The following is a 17,357-nucleotide window of genomic DNA, read 5'->3' on the forward strand; positions in this document are numbered from 1 at the left end:
AATTTATCTAATCTACATATAAATTATAATTTGCCATACCGCTTCCATACCGCCTTCACATGTAACTGATCGCTTTTAAAATGTATTTCTTTATTTTATTTTAGAATTTGCTTAAAATAAATCAGAAACATATTACATATTAGCATGTATTATATTTATATATATATATATATATATATATATATATATATATATATATATATATATATATATATATATATATATATATATATACATAAATAATTTATTTTTATGTTTTTATTTTTAAGAAAATATTTTGGCTTAAAACAAAGCAGCCTCGTGTCAGTGCCAAGAATGACTCCATATGGAAGCAGCTCATTGGCTGATTCTACTCATGACGCGTTAACGCGGAAGTCAACCACCGCCTCGAGAAAAATGGCTGCTCACAGCTGCAGCTGCTGGTCTTGGCTGCTTATTCTTTTTAGTTTGTCCGTGTTTGTTGTCGCAGACATTCATGAAACGACGCCAGTTAATGACCACCACGGTGGGGTTGACCATAATGCACAAACAGCGGAACAAACGGCTGACCAGCCCGCGGTGGAGGAGAGACGGTGGGAAGCAACCGAGGTTAAAGAAGCCGCTACGGTTGATGCTGCAGCCGACATTCAGGGCACTTCTGCACCTGAAACAGTGGTACCTTCGTCGGTACCACAGCCTAAAGACGACTTCCAAGAAGAGCTGGTCATCAGACCTCTGCACTCCGGAGATATTTATGCCAGCTTCCAGTTCCGCACCCTGTGGGACACAGACTTCATGAGAGAAAACAAAGGTAAGCTAACTGCTAGTAGGGAGATAACACTCTGTTAGGCACGAATAAGAAAATACACACATGTAAATGTTTTATCTTCTTATAGAAGTAACTTTTGAATATACTTGAGTCTGTCGAATAGCTGACAGAAAAGCTGTAAATGTATAAAATGATAAGCATTTAAATGTTTCGGAATGAGGGTTCATTTTTTGCTTCTCGATGCTCCTATAATCTGTCAGATTGAAACATTAAAAATACCACGTGATAGGGCATCTGCATTTTCCGTCAGTTGACTTTCTTTTATAAATCACCATTTTTTTCTTCATTTATTGATATCCCCTTCCTGTTAAAATCTGCGTCTGTTCCTGTTTAGTTGGTTTCAGGAGTATTTATACATTATTGGAAATATTATACGAGTTTAATACACCCCACATTCATTCAATAAGATTTTCTTTCTCCTGTTCTCAAAATTACAACAATGTTTGGTCTTTCTAACTCTAAACCACGTTGTTGCATTTCTCAGTGTCCCACTACCGGCTTTTCCCCAAGTCTCTGGGCCAGGTCATCTCCAAGTTCTCAGTCAGAGAACTGCACATCTCTTTTACACAAGGTTACTGGAGGACCATGCAGTGGGGGCAACCCTTTATACCATCCCCACCTGGAGCTGAGCTCTGGGTCTGGTTCCAAGACTCAGTGACAGAGTGAGTACAACAGAGATGAAATGAATGTGTGGATTAATAAGGGGAGGGGAGACAGACCCGTACTTATATAGTGTTTTTGTACTCTGAGCATTTAAACCCCCTTCTTACTATGAGCCTCATTCACTTATTCACAAACACATTCATTAACCTGCTTTCGTAAACATTTTTTCTATGCCTTAGCATTTTTAATCTACCATGCACACATGACACTCCAATGGTGGCATCAACGACAACTAGGAGTTCAGTATGTGGACCAAGGATACATTGACATGCAGACTAGACAAGTAGAGGATTGAACCACCAACCTACCAGTTTTGCTCATCCATAACCGTCCTTGCTGTTTTTTGCTTTTGTGTTTTTCCTTTAGTTCTTATAATGACAGTGATGTTTCTCAAGCATTTGCCGAACTAGCAGACAGTTCAGGTAGTTTTTTTGCTGCAGTAAAAAGTTATGCAGTAGAATAACTCTCAGTAAAAACTGGCCATAAACTTGTTGCATTAAGACGGAGATAATCTGTCATCAGTCTGCGATTGAATTACATGCAATCTGTTTCAGATGATACATCAATTAAATGTGAATTTCATTGAATTTAATGCAAGTTTGCTCAGCTAACATAATCTCAGGATGGTGGTGCATGTGATGAACCCTCTTGTTCGTTATATTCCCAGAGTATCAATATTTGGTGACCCTGTATCGATACAATATCACCATACAAAGTATCGTAATGGTTTGCTGTATTGATTTTTTTCCCCCCACCCATGTAAAACTGCCAGAAATTCTACTCCCACAACTTTTGACTACAGTTTGTTTTGATATAGTTGCTGCCTAACCTACCTTTGCTAAATCATGTTAACATTTCCACATGCCTTTTTTCTGCCTTTCCCAGTGTCGATGCTACATGGAAGGAGCTAACCAATGTTTTGTCAGGCATCTTCTGTGCATCACTGAACTTCATTGACTCCACCAACACTGTTCAGCCCAGTGCCTCCTTCAAACCCCTGGGACTAGGCAACGGTACAGTCAGTCTCCTTTTTGCATTTAGAGAAACATCTCTAGTAATGAACCTCTGCAAAAGCTAATTGTGTCATCAGCCACCATTGAACTGTCTAATATCACGTTATTATACAGAATTAGTGCTAGAGAAAATCCTCTTGCAGTAATCCTCTTCTCAACTTGTTCCATCACTGGTCAGTTATGATTCATACAACTTTAACAGCATCAGCTGCGATAAAGTGCTTCAGATTACTGGAGATCAGTCTGTCATTTTTACCTTGTGTCTGTCAGAGTCACAAACACTGTGGTAGCTTGAATATTTTGCTCAAAACTTTGTTAACCTCACTGATGACTGTTCAAAGTGCTCTTAGAGGAATTCTGAAAGGTTGGCAACCTCTAGGAAGATTCTCATTTGTTCCAAACGACCATGTGTAGCAAATTTCTTTCAATTTCAATTGAGTCTCAGAGATTTAGTGCAATAACCTTCTCCCTCATCTAACCTAGACATGTGTTCTGTTTTTAGTTTTGTTTTTTAAACTATTGTTTCTAGTAGAGCAGGGCGATATGGCCAAAAATATTAATCACGATATAGATTTGAAAATTTGCGATAACGATATAACTGACGATATAATTGATGCAAGACAAAATACAACTCCACAACTTTACTAGCGCAAAAAAAACCCCATCCATTTATTTTCACTTAAACAAGCAGCTGTTTTTTATGTGCATTAAAGCTGTATAAAAAATTTAACAGTGCAAATGCAAATTCCCTGTTGAAAGTTTAACCAAAAGGCATTTCCAGTAGAAATGGGCTGATATATCCTGAGCATAACCATGTATAATATCCACTGAAGTTAAAAAGAGATGCTTTGCAACATTAAACTGCAGTGTGCCAAATAAAAAAGTCAAATACGTATTTTTCGGACCATAAGGTGCACGGGATTATAAGACACATTAAGCGAAACAAAGCAGTCAGATAAATCAAACTTTATTCAACTCATCTTCTTCTTCCTCCACTTCTGTACCATTGATTCATTAATGCTGTATTCTATCACAGCTGCTCTATTCCCATGTTGTTGCAGTATGTTAACGACTAACCTTCTATTGTGGATGGATTATCTCAGTTGTTCTCCTGACTGAAGTTTGGTCCGTTTACAGCATCCTGCCATGCGATTGCATTTGTCTCTAACCATCAGGAACCTTCACGAGTGGAAAAGTGTTAGCGTTCATCCTCCAGCTTCACTGTTTATGTTATGCTAACATAGCTGTGTCGCTAGCGATCACCTAGCACATCATTAAATACCACCTAGCCCAACTTCAGTAACCTTACAAACCTCACTGCTGTGTAGCTTCCTGTCTTCATTTATGTTGGAAATGATAGCAGAGCTGTACGTTTGAATTTTTTCAGAAATCTCTCAGTCAGAACATGCTATATCATGCTTAGGTAACTAGCAAAACTAGCGAGCTAACTTCCGCTAACTTCCTGCTAACTTCTAACTCCGTTAAATGTAATAAATTCTGTTTTCATGGATGCCTGGATGTTAAACTTCATAGTTACACCTGGTAAAGCAGCAATGCTGATCGTTTTATTAAAGATGAAAGAATTTAGACAGTTTTTAACTCTTAGTGATGCTGCAGTGTTCGTTTGACTTTGGGACCTGAAGGGAGCGGAGTTTAGGACACAGATTACTCCCAGATTTACGAGCACCTTAGTCCGACAAATACGGCAAAAACGACGGCCCGCTTCCATGTTCTACAAAAAAAATGTGCTTTGGTGGGTATCTGATGGACAAACGCCAAACCAGTTCCACACCACTGAAGTTGCACCATTTTTTACAAACCAATTGTGGTTCATCCGTTTCACTCAACGATCCGCTTTCTCCCTTCTCATTCTCTGTTGCCGCCATGCTTTTTCTGCCATGTGCGAAAACAAAGGCACTGCGCATGCGCGTTTTACCCATATTCTATCGCGATATTTTATTTTCTTATCGTTGCCTAGCATTGTACCGGTATTACTGTCAACGGTATAATATGGCCCAGCCCTAGTTTCTAGTGATTTTACACCTCATGTTACTGCAAATGGTCGACTTTACAGGTGATATGATTGTCAGGCTTGTCAGGTGTGCTGCACCCCGTTAGAAACTTGGTTTAGTTGTGTTTTTTTTTTTTTTTGTTGTTGTTGTTTGGGAATAAGTAAACAGATGAACACTTTTTACACAGGTCCTGTTTGCATTAAAGAAACCTTTTGCAATAAAATGAGTGCTTTACCTGTACTCAGGTGCCTCTTTTTTTAATATATATATTAGATTTTATTTGGGCATGTGATATTCTTATTCTGAGGTGCATGTTAGACAGTTGAATACCCATTACAGCACTGCAGATGCCCCAGGACTCACTGTACTGCATATGCAATATTTGTGTGTGTGTGTGTGTTAAAGTGACAGACCACAGCTTCCTTCGCTATGCCACCCTCCCACGAGAAATTGTTTGCACAGAGAATTTGACACCCTGGAAGAAACTCTTGCCATGTGGATCCAAGGTAAATGTCCCTCTCTCTCTCTCTCTCTCTCTCTCTCTCTCTCTCTCTCTCTCTCTCTCTCTCTCTCTCCCCCCCCCTTTTACATGTGCATTTTTCTTCCTAAAAAAAGCGCGGGACATCAATGCCATCTGTTAGCGTATTAAGTTTTCTCCTCACTATGTTTTCCGAACAGGCTGGTCTCGCTGTCCTTTTGAAGTCAGAGAAACTCTTCCACAGCAGTTTTCATTCCCAGGCAGTGCACATCAGGTCCGTGTGTCAGGACTGGCAGTGCAAAACCACATCCTGGGAGCTGAGACAGACGTTGAATTCAGTCTTTGACCTGCACAACTCTGGACAGACCAAACGAGGTGAGCGAAAGCACGTTTTTTTTTTGTTCTCTGTCCCATATTTGGGTTTTGGTAACATTCCCCTGGCTTTTGTTAATTCAAGCTGTCTCTTCCCTCAGAGTGGTCTTTGTTCAAGATGTTCTCTCGGACCCTGACAGAAGCTTGTCCGTTGGCCTCCTCCAGTAAATTATATATCGACATCACAGACAACCCTCAGGTTAGCTTTTCCTTTAATATAAAATATGCAAATCTAAATCATTAGATAATTCAAACCTTAGAGTACAAAACATCGAATTGTGACAGCTATATGAACATGGAGGTGTTGCTGATCTAGTGGATTATCTGTTGATAAACGGCACTACTTGTATGTATAGATAATGTCAAATTTATTATTGAAGCTCTGTAAGAGTTATGATTGGAACAAACCTGTTTTTATTTTGCAGGGGGAGCAGTTTGAGCTCAGCCCAGCCACTTCCCTGCTGAGCCAGGCAGTGGTGCTGGGAGACAGACGGACCTTCTCTGTGTACGATCTGACCCAAGAAACCACCTTTGGCACTGTGCGCTCCCTCAACCTGCTGATTCGATGGAAGTCCAATGAGGGTGAGCCAGAAGAGTAGAGACTGTATAATGTATAAAGCTGTGTATAATAGTCAGAATATTGTCTTGAAGAATGTATGATGAAACAAGAACAAGATAATAAAATGCACACACTTCACACAATTTTAAGGCATTTTTTTGATTGTCACATTTGTTTTACACCCAGTGAATTATTAAAATCAGTCTGACTTTCTGTCCTCAGGTGAAATGCTGCGTCCCTTGCTCCATGCTGAGCGTTATGTGGCTGGATACGGGCTGCAGACAGGAGAGATTCACACATTAATGTACAACAACCACCCATACAGGTCTTTCCCTGTACTGCTGCTGGACTCGGTACCTTGGTATCTTCGTCTCTACATCCACACGCTCAGTGTGACGAGCAAGGGAAAGGACAACAAGCCCAGTGAGTATTTTTAGAAAGCAGTAAAGGATGTGTGCACTGTTCATTTGCAATCAGAATAATAAATTTACATTGTCCCAAAAACAATTTACCTTTGAAAGATGACCAATATCCTGTACAGTGAGTACACAGTGTAGTACAGGATATTGGTCCGGTACAATGTCCTTAACTTCACTTAAGGCCACTGTGGAAATAAGAATATCATGGAGCAGCTGACTTATGAATTATTAATTCAATCAAAAATGTATGTCTTATATGGCCTTCACATGTACAGTTTGGTCCACATATGAGCCTCATCCATCCATCCATCTTCATCCGCTTTATCCGGGGCCGAGTCGCGGGGGTAGGAGCCTAAGCAGAGAAGCCCAGACCTCCCTCTCCCCAGCCACCTCCTCCAGCTTATCCGGGGGAACACCAAGGCGTTACTAGGCCAGCCGAGAGATATAATCTCTCCAGCGTGTCCTGGGTCTGCCCCGGGGCCTCCTCCCGGTGGGACATGCCTGGAACACCAACCCCAGGAGGCACCCAGGAGGCATCCTTGTCAGATGCCCGAACCACCTCAGCTGGCTCCTTTCGATGTGGAGGAGCAGCAGCTCTACTCTGAGTCCCTCCTGGATGGCCGAACTTCTCACCCTATCTCTTAAGGGAGAGGCCAGCCACCCTTCGGAGGAAGCTAATTTCCGCCGCTTGTATCCGTGATCTCGTTCTTTCGGTCACTACCCACAGCTCGTGGCCATAGGTGAGGGTAGGGACGTAGATTGACCGGTAAATTGAGAGCTTCGCTTTTACAATCAGCTCCCTCTTCACCACGACGGACCGGTGCAGCGTCTGCATCACTGCAGCCTCCGCACCAATCCGTCTGTCGATCTCCGGCTCCCTTCTCCCATCACTCGCGAACAAGACCCCGAGGTACTTGACCTCCTCCACTTGGGGCAGGAACTCATCCCCGAGTGAGCACTCCACCCTTTTCCGGCTGAGAACCATGGCCTCAGATTTGGAGGTGCTGATCCTCATTCCCGCTGCTTTACACTCGGCTGCGAACCGTTGCAGTGCGAGCTGGAGGCCTTCACCCGATGAAGCCAACAGAACCACATCATCCGCGAAAAGCAGAGATGAGATTCTGAGGCCACCGAAGTGAAAGCCCTCCGCCACTTGGCTGCGCCTAGAAATCCTGTCCATAAAAATTATGAACAGAATCGGTGACAAAGGGCAGTCCTGGCGGAGCCCATCACCCACCGGGTGCGAACCAAGCTCTTGCAACGGTTGTATAGGGATCGAATGGCCTGTAGCAATTGGCCAGACACCCCATACTCCCGCAGCACCTCCCATAGGACACCCCGAGGGACACAGTCAAATGCCTTCTCCAAGTCCACAAAACACATGTAGACTGGTTTGGCAAACTCCCATGCACCCTCAAGTATCCTTGAGGGGATAAAGAGCTGGTCCAGTGTTCCGCGACCAGAACGAAAACCGCATTGTTCCTCCTGTATCCGAGGTTTGACTAGCAGACTAACTCTCCTTTCCAGCACCCTGGCATAGACTTTCCCAGGGAGGCTGAGGAGTGTGATCCCCCTGTAGTTGGAACACACCCTCCAGTCCCCCTTCTTAAAGATGGGGACCACCACCCCGGTCTGCCACTCCAGGGGTACTGCCCCTGATTTCCACGCAACATTGTAGAGGCGTGTCAACCAGGACAGCCCTAAAACGTCCAGAGCCTTCAGGACCTCTGGGCGGACCTCATCAATACCAGGGGCTCTGCCACCAAGGAGTTGTTTAACTGCCTCAGTGACCTCGCCTCCAGAAATTGGCGGGTCATTCCCCTCATCCCCAGACTTTGCTTCCTCCTCGGAAGACATGTCAGTGGGATTAAGGAGGTCCTCGAAGTATTCCTTCCACCGCCTGACAATTTTGTCAGTCGAAGTCATCAGCGCTCCGCCAGCACTATACACAGTGCAGGTAGAGCACCGCTTTCCCCTGCTGAGATGCCTGACAGTTTGCCAGAATCTCTTCAAGGCAGTCCGAAAGTCTTTTTCCATGGCCTCTACGAACTCCGTCCACACCTGAGTTTTTGCTTCAGCCACTGCCCGAGCCGCATTCCGCTTGGCCTGTCGATACCTGTCGGCTGCCTCTGGAGTCCCACAGACTCAATGTCCCCAGTCTCCCTCGGAATGCTGTTGAAGCTCTGCCGGAGGTGTGCGTTGAAGATCTCGCGGACTGGGGCCTCTGCTAGACGTTCCCAGCACACCCTCACTACGCGTTTAGGTGTACCAGGTCTGTCCAGCATCCTCCCCCACCACCTGATCCAACTCACCACCAGGTGGTGATCAGTTGACAGCTCAACCCCTCTCTTTACCCGAGTGTTCAGAACATATGGTCGCAGGTCTGGTGATACGATTACAAAATCAATCATCGACCTGCGGCCTAGAGCATCCTGGTGCCACGTGCACTTATGGGCACTCTTATGTTCGAACAAGGCGTTCATTATGGCCAAAGTGTGATTTGCACAGAAGTCCAATAACAAAACACCACTCGGGTTCAGATCAGAGAGGCCGTTCCTCCCAATCACGCCCCTCCAGGTCTCGCTGTCATTACCCACGTGAGCATTGAAGTTTCCCAGCAGGACAACAGAGTCTCCAGGTGGAGCACCTTCCAGCACCCCACCCAGGGACTCTAAGAAGGCAGGGTACTCTGAACTGCTACTCGGCGCATAAGTGCAGATGACAGTCAGGACCCGTTACCCGACCCTAAGGTGCAGGGAACAAACCCTCTCATCCACCGGGGAAAACCCCAACGTACCGGCAGCAAGCCGAGGGGATATTAGAATACCCACCCCAGCCCGCCGCCTCTCACCAGGGGCAACTCCAGACTGAGAGTCCAGCCCCTCTCCAGGAGACTGGTTCCAGAGCCCAAGCCATGCGTAGAGGTGAGCCCGACTATATCTAGCCGGTACCTCTCAACCTCACGCGCTAACTCAGGCTCCTTCCCCACCAGAGAGGTGACATTCCATGTCCCAATTGCCAGTCTTGGCAGCCGGGGATCAGTCCGCCAGGGCCTCCGCTCCTGGCCGCTGCCCGGCACACAATGGACCCGACCCCTCCTGCGGGTGGTGGGCCTGCGGGAGGATGGGCCCATGTCCCCTTTTCGGGCTGTGCCCGGCTGGGCCCCATGGACTAAGGCCCGGCCACCAGACACTCGCCCGTCGGGCACCCTCCCCGGGCCTGGCTCCAGGGCGGGGCCCCGGTAACCCTATCCCGGGCAGGGTAAACTGTTCCCTCAATGTTTTCTTCATAAGGGTCTTCTGAATCGCTCTTTGTCTGGTCCCTCACCCAGGACCAATTTGCCACAGGAGACCCTACCAGGGGGCAAAAGCCCCCAGACAACATCGACCTTGGGATCCCTGGGACACACAAACCCCTCCACCACGATAAGGTCGCGATTCACGGAGAGGACCTCAACCAGTCTACAAAAAAATCTTATTAGCCTTTGCGCTGTTTAGCATTAGCATATCACAAATTCAACTAGAAGACTATCACTCAGCCACCTCCCCGCAACCTATTTAACAAGCCTGCTTTGGTAGAATAGATCTGATATAAAGGTAAAGCAATACATCTTTATTTTTTTGTTTCTATGTCTGCAAGTCTTACTGGGACTGTTTCATGGATCTGAATATGACCACTGAATCATTTCTTAGGAGGTTTAATTAAATAAAAGAAGAAAAGTAGATCTTACATCATGTTGTTTAGTTGATTCTTGCAGCTTTGTCTATTGCCATGAAACACCTGCACATAAAAATGAAAGTTGCACTTACAGCTCAAAGAAACAGTCCATGAGTGGCTTTCTGAAGGTGCTGTCCCCTGCCTCTGACCCCCATACCTTGATTCAAACATCAACATGATGATGCTAATTATGTTCTTTAAAAGCACAAATTGCCAGTGGCAAATGAATACACAGCCTTCTCTTTACACTTTGTAGAGGTGCACGATAGTCAGACTCCCACTTGAGCTGAACTTGTGTGCCTTCAACTTGATTTCATTTTCATTTTTGTTGCCTTCTGTTAGTTAGCTTAAATGTCCTGTGGACATGTGAGCATCTTTGCAGGCTTTGATTTTTGATGTTGACTTCTTCAACGATGGATATTATTATTCAGTCTTTTACTTAACCCTGTAAAATCTGAACCATGAAATAATTGCCAGAAAAATCTAATTTTCTTGAAGCTGGAGTTTTTATTGAACCTGTCATGAATTATGAGTTTTGACTTGTATGATTTTTGCTACACCAGCATTTCTGTGCAATTTATTGATGACTATTCATCTTCAGCAAAAATGTGTAAAGGGTTTAAGGTTAAAGAAATCACACTAATGATGTAAAGGTCTCAAAAACTCATGTTTCAAATATGATACATTTGACCTTACAGGGGTAAGTCGGTCATGCTGTTCACAGCCCACTGTAAGATACTTGACTTCCCACATTAACCCACAGGAATGGTTAGTAAGGGTTCATGCAGCTGCCTCTTTTTGCCACAAGGTGGAGAATATGAGTCATGTTTTCTGTAAGAAACAGTTATCAAATACATATGTTGGTGTTCATTTCTAACTTGAATAACATGCTGTTATTGATTAAATATTGTCCCATTATGTAATTTATATAAACCAGTGATCTGTGTCTAAACTAGGGATTCACTGACTGTAAAAACTCTGGGTTGATAGCTGTTTAAAATACAATTTTCTTGACAGCAGATGCCAGAGCCTTTGTGTTTGTGCAGTTCTAGTTTGAACATTTAATCAGTGTATTATTGGTCACTTGTTTTTTTTTCTTCCTCTGCTAGGCTACATCCACTACGAGCCATCTAAGGACCGTGTGAAGCCCCACCTGCTGGAGATGCTGATCCAGCTTCCTCCAAACTCTGTGACTGAGGTTACAGTGCAGTTTGAGAGGGCTCTGCTCAAATGGACTGAATACCCACCCGATCCCAACCACGGTTTCTATGTCGGGTATGCACGTAGGATTGCATGTGTGACATGTGTTGCTTCTCAAATGATTTTTGCTTTTTATTTTTTAGGATTTTAAATTAATTTCAGACTTTTATTGTCTAAAGTCCTTGTCCTTGTCTTTAACATTTAGATCTTCAGTTATTAGTTCTCTTGTACCAAGCACTGTCGCCATGCATACAAACAGCACTCGGGAACGACCACTTTTCAGCAGCTTGTAAGTACACAGCCCCATCTCCCACCCACCTTGATGAAAATGACATTTATTGTGTTTTATTCACGGACTGTTTGAGTTTCTGCACAGACACGTTTATCTAGAAAATGGGATGATCAAATTTTCCTCTCTCACCAGTTTTCCCTGTAAAGAAGAGTCCAGCTACTTTGTCCGCATCTACACAGAGCCTCTGCTTGTCAATCTGCCCACTCCAGACTTCAGCATGCCTTACAATGTCATCTGCCTCACATGCACTGTAGTGGCTGTGGGCTACGGCTCTCTATACAACTTACTAACGCGGAGCTTCCAGATCGAAGAGCCCAACCCAGGACTGGCCAAGCGGATCGCTAACGTCATCCGAAGGATGAGGGGCGTCCCGCCACTCTGAGGCTTTGTGAGCATGCCAAGTGGCATCTTTTAGAAAGGAAGTTTTCCTTTTGTTGAACTACTGGAAAATATATAATATACAGGGAAGAACTGGGACAAATACTGCTATGAATGTTTTAAAACCTGTCAACTTGAGGATTTTGTTGTTGAATTGAATAAGATGGATACATTTGTGTTTTAAAGCAATTTCTTGCTGCCTAAGGACAAAAAAAGTAGACGGGAAGTTGAAGATTTGTTCTTGTTTGATAAATATGAGGAACCAAAGCTGAGCAATGGGCTGCAGTGTTTTAATACCCCTTCGTTTTGGGGGATTTGGGGTAGGGTTTTTTTTTTTTGTTTGTTTGTTTGTTTTCTGGATTTTTAAAACTATAACCCATTACAACATAATGCCACACTGTCATTAAGGCATACTGATACTTTGAGGAAACAGTGATTTCATATCTCACTGCACTCTGAAGCCTCTGGACTCAGAAATATAATCGCTTTTGGTCTCTAAGTGGTCTTAAGACTTATTTGGCATCTCCGCCACTATGAGATACACCAAGTCAAAGTCACTTCAGGATGTCCTAACGTTTTTCTTTTTAGGCTGCTTATCTTAATTGAAACTTCATTCATGACAGCGCATTAAAAACTCTAAAACTCATTCCAGTATGATGTCGTATATTGTGTGAAACGAATTCTAAAAAGTATAGACTTAAAAGTGATAAAATGAACTTTTTTCATGTTTCTACACAGGATATCAATCGTTGTCAAGTAAAACCGAGCTGCCCTTTACCAAATATTTATTTGGCACTGATTTTGGTTACAGTTTTGAATGTTGAATGCAATTGTCTGAGCATAATAAAAACCTTTTATTTGTTGAATTATTAAGTCATCAGTTTTAAGCACTTTCGTTGTCTTACAACAAATACACTATGGACAAAACTACAGAGCCACACTTCCTCTTCTCTAAATTCAGGTGCTTTCACTCCTGTTGCTGCAGGTAACAGCCAAGCAGTCTGCCTTTATTTGTTAAAGGTTGTTCTAAAGAGCTCACTAAATTTGAGTATGGTAGTGTAATAGGATGCCACCACCGCAACAAGTCAGTTCATGAAATTTTTTCCCTCTTAAGATATTTAATGATCAGGTGAAGTGGTGATATAGCAAAGTGGAGGCATCTAGGAGCCACAACAACTTGGCCACAACTTGTTGGACATGTAGATCTTCAGAGGGGTTTCACCAAGGGCTGAGGTGATACAGTCTAAAAGTCACCAAAACTGCTGACTCAACTGCAGAACTCCAAACACCGCTGGGATTAACATCAGCACTAAAACTGTGCCTGGAGCTTTGTGGTCCTGGGTTCTATGGCTGAGCAGCTCCTGTAGATGTTAAATACTAAATAAAATACTGCCATGCATTTACTTTTGTGTAAGCCTTTTACACACATTTTTGTTTGTTTTCCTTCCTAGAAAAATATTTCTGTAAAACAGTGAGCTCCATTTGAATATTTGACTATGTTCTGTATTGTTATTACTGTCACTGCCTTTTCAATAAACTGCCAAACATCATTTTTCAAATTACTAGACATGAAAGTTCCCAACTCTAAATTAAACAGGAGTTGGAACATTATTACTTCCCATTGAGTGCCCACATTTTTGTGTAAACATAGTTGGCCTCACTGATGACAGACTCTGAAGGAACAAACACAGAGGTCTCTCTGTATTTGCCAGGTCAGCAGTTCTTACCCCTGTGTGTTTGCCAACAGTGTGGAACAAAAACAAAGCGAAAAGCAGCTTTCCACATGTAGAATTTGATGTTCATATGTGATCTGCTACAAACTGCAAGTTTTCTCCTCGGACATGATATAGTAAAGGAACTTGTCACTGATTGTTGCAACTTTCTTTGGTCAAACTAGTAATTTATAAAAAAAACTAAAATGTTCTTTAAATAACAAACAGCAAAATACATTTTGAGACACAAGTGTGCAACAATGCTGAAAACTAAGAACGTTTTCATTGTCCATCTGAATCATTTTGTGTTCTGCCAGGAAACACTTTCCATTCTTGCTACATTTCATCATTTGTTTTTGCAGGGAAACGGACTCAAAAAACCCGACAGGCTTGTGAATTCCAGGATCTATTAAAAACACATTTATAGCAAGGTTATACAGGATTGGGCTATTTTTATTGGTCATACAAAAACAACAAAAACAATGCATCATACTCTAAGGCTTTAATTAGAAATGGAACAGATATACTGTTTTTCACACTGAAGTAAGAATACAGGCGGTAAAAAAAAAAGAGAACAAGGAATAAATGCAAACAGGCCACTTTTTCTTTGTGGGAAAAATGTGTCCGTTTAAAAAGGAGAGATGTTTAATGTAGATGATGGACTTCCTTAGCAGGGCTCACTGCATGCATGACCACAGGTAGTCCTGCAGCACTTTTGATCTCCTGGACACTGACCATCGTGATAGCAGTACTCAGCACACATGGGGGTGGTCTCAGGCAGGGGGCAGCCGCCAGGCTTCACTGATCACAGCGAAGTCAAAAAAATATGATTAGTTATAAAATACCTTTAAACACTTGGGATGTACATGGGGGTGTTTTCTACTTTGTTGATCTCTCACCTACGTACGGTGCCATGCACTCATGTCCACACCCGTTGGAGCAGCACTTTTCCTTGTCGGGGCAGTCACTGTCATTAGAGCAAAATTCAGCACACCGTCCGTAGCCCAGGCGCCTGCGAGGACACACTCCTGAAAGAAAAGAGAAATCAGTATAGACAAAGAGATAGAACGGGAGAGTGTGGTACACGGGCCTTTTGACTGACTTTTAGACAGCTGAGACTTGAAAGAAAAGAGCAGAAAAGCATTACGGATCAGCCGTGCCAAAGGAGACATGAGTTATGATTTTGAGTGGTTACCAATTTGGTTGCTAAACAAACAATCACGCGCATTTCAAAAAGAATCCGTAAGCAGTCAGATAATGGGTTGAAGAAATTTGAGTCAAAAGAAACTTGCCTGTTATTTTGCAACAAGCGCTCGCTGAAAGAACAGTGTCAAAGTGCGCTAATGCGCAAAATGCTAAAACCAATGCGCAAATTGTCCACCAGTGTTTGTCCATGTTCACTTCTTGCTCAAAACATGTACTGCTGTGTGCAAAAAATACTGTACACTAGTCCATAGCCACATGCTGAGCAGGCCACTTAGAGGATGCTGGGTCCTTGTGCCTGTAGAGTTACAGATAAAATATGGCATGTACTGTGGTATGAATCTTCTAATGTTGTTTACATGTTAGTAATAAAACTAGACAGCTGAAAAATGTTATGATGAACAATAGTTTTCGTCATGTGACCTAATTTTACCTTCACTTTATTTTAGTGCTTCCAGCAAATGAATCAATTTCTCCTCCAACAGTATCTGACATGTGCGAAGCGGTTTATTTTCTTTTTAACCAGTGAACCGCATTTCCATCTAGCATTATTAGACTCCATAGACAAAAAAACAAAAACAATATGCGGTTGGATTATTTACACACTTCAGAAACAAATTTGATACAATAGATCAGATGAGGAGTTTTAAAGTAATTTCAGAGTTGTTTTTTTTTAAAGAGACTGGCACCAGTTTGTGAAGTTAAATGAATTCTTGCTCATATATTAGAGAAGGAAGTTATGCTTCTGGTGTCCCCCAGGGGTCAGTGTTGGGCCCTAGATTGTTTAAATCACACATCAATTACATACATAAGGTGTCCACAATATTAATAATGATTCTGTTTAAGACTAATAATTTATGCTCTGGTGATGATTTACAGCATTTACTGGATGAGATGACTTTATGACTCTACAAAATAACTATTGTTTAGCGTGTTAGCTTAAGGGTGATGTGGAGGATGGCCTCTCTGTTCAGTTTAGTTGGGTGTGTGCTTGGCGTGTACACCACTGTGCAGACCACACAGTCCATTGCAGAATATTTTACTTCCCACAGAAATTCTACAAGAAGTGTTGGTAAGTCTCAAGCAGCTACTTCTTCTTTTCTCCACAAGGTGGAGAACATGTCTTAGTCTTCCAATCTAACTTGTTTATTAGTTTTTGTTCCAACATTACATGCTGTCATTGACTGAATATTGTCACATAGTATCATATTTATGTAAATTAGTAGGCTGTGCTAAAACTAGGGATGCACTGATAAAATGAAATGATAAACAAAGTAAAGAATAAATAAATAAAGATTTGGCTTGATAAAAACAAATCATTACATTTGATTAAAACTGAAATATTTTTTATTTGGAAATAGGACTGAAAGATGTCAACGATTGATTTTAACTGGTTGTTTCAACAGAGCTTTCCAAATTCAGTGTGTGAAATTCTACATATGGCCACTCTGACAAACTCATTTTTCTGCAGTTTTTGTGTGCTCACAAACTGTGAAATGTTCATGCTATTTACTTCTGATTTTCCGCTTTTAGCACTTAAATTCCTCCCCTGCACAGAATGGGGAGCAATAATGGAAACAGCCGTGTGTTTTGCTTTAGCAGCAGGTATCATTTATACAAATCTATGACATTGTTAAACATCCTCAGCACAAAATTACCCTTAATAATGTTGGATGCTGTTAACTGCTGCCAATTACAGAAGAAAAAATGTTACATTTGCATTGAATGTGTTAATAATGTATTTTATCTGTGGTGTAAAGGTGCACCATAGTCAGTCTCCCACTTAAGCTTTCTTTCTTGTTGCCTCCTATTAATTAGCTTGTTAGCTTGAGGCTGCTGTGGAGGAGGGCGCACAGCTTGACGGGCCAAAATCCATATCACTCACAGCCTAATTTAAGATACTTTACTTCCCAGAGGAATCACACGAGAACGGTATAGTAAGGGTTGATGCCGCTGCTTCCTTTCACCACAAAGTGACGAACATGAGTCATGTTTTCTGTAAGAAAGGAGGTTGTCAGATACATATTTTCGTGTTCCTATCTTGACTTGTTTCTTAGCTTATGCTCAAACGTTATATGCGACTATAAATGGAATATCATCATCATTGTTTATGTAAACCAATGGGCAGTGTCTAAACCAGGCATGCACTGACTATAAAAACTCGATAGCTGTGCTTAAAATACCATTTTTGTTGATAGCAGTGTTGGTGTTTTTATTTTATTTTTATTTTTGCAGCTCTAGTTTGAACATAGATTTGTTTTCTGGAAGTTTGAAACTGTAACTCCATTAAATCATAGTGCATGATGTTACTGTGAGGAAACTGTAATAAAATACAAATCAGGTTGTTCTGATTTGATATCTCACTGCCCTCTGAAGCCTCTGAGCTCACATGGAGTGATTATTGCTTCTTTTCAATCTCCCTACTAGGAACAATCAGATACAGAGATAAATTATGTCAGAGTGAATTCAACATGGTTTCTTTTTTGTTTTTAAATGCAAACTTTGTCCAAAACACGATATCCAAATACTCT

At 42.2% G+C, this 17,357-nt stretch overlaps 1 protein-coding gene across 1 annotated transcript; it reads left to right on the forward strand.

Moving 5' to 3' along the window:
- The first annotated feature begins 374 nt into the window (after nt 1-374).
- Nucleotides 375-12,777, forward strand: pigt (phosphatidylinositol glycan anchor biosynthesis, class T). Its single transcript, XM_080898464.1, has 11 exons — nt 375-790; nt 1,293-1,470; nt 2,357-2,484; nt 4,902-5,002; nt 5,175-5,349; nt 5,448-5,545; nt 5,772-5,928; nt 6,128-6,328; nt 11,151-11,316; nt 11,447-11,530; nt 11,666-12,777. Exons 1-11 carry the CDS (start codon nt 397-399, stop codon nt 11,913-11,915), a joined length of 1,932 nt encoding a protein of 643 aa, XP_080754590.1. The 5' UTR covers nt 375-396; the 3' UTR covers nt 11,916-12,777.
- The last annotated feature ends 4,580 nt before the right edge of the window (nt 12,778-17,357 follow it).

This window comes from Rhamphochromis sp. 'chilingali', assembly GCF_963969265.1.
Source record: "Rhamphochromis sp. 'chilingali' genome assembly, chromosome: 12".
Taxonomy (NCBI): domain Eukaryota; kingdom Metazoa; phylum Chordata; class Actinopteri; order Cichliformes; family Cichlidae; genus Rhamphochromis; species Rhamphochromis sp. 'chilingali'.

What these genes read in the sequence shown, in the direction of transcription:
- pigt (XM_080898464.1), top strand. Translation starts at nt 397, where the DNA reads ATGGCTGCTCACAGCTGCAGCTGCTGGTCTTGGCTGCTTATTCTTTTT. An exon ending in TTCCAAGACTCAGTGACAGA is followed by an intron (nt 1,471 to 2,356) that starts GTGAGTACAACA and finishes TGCCTTTCCCAG; the next exon opens with TGTCGATGCTACATGGAAGG. An exon ending in CGACCACTTTTCAGCAGCTT is followed by an intron (nt 11,531 to 11,665) that starts GTAAGTACACAG and finishes CTCTCTCACCAG; the next exon opens with TTTTCCCTGTAAAGAAGAGT.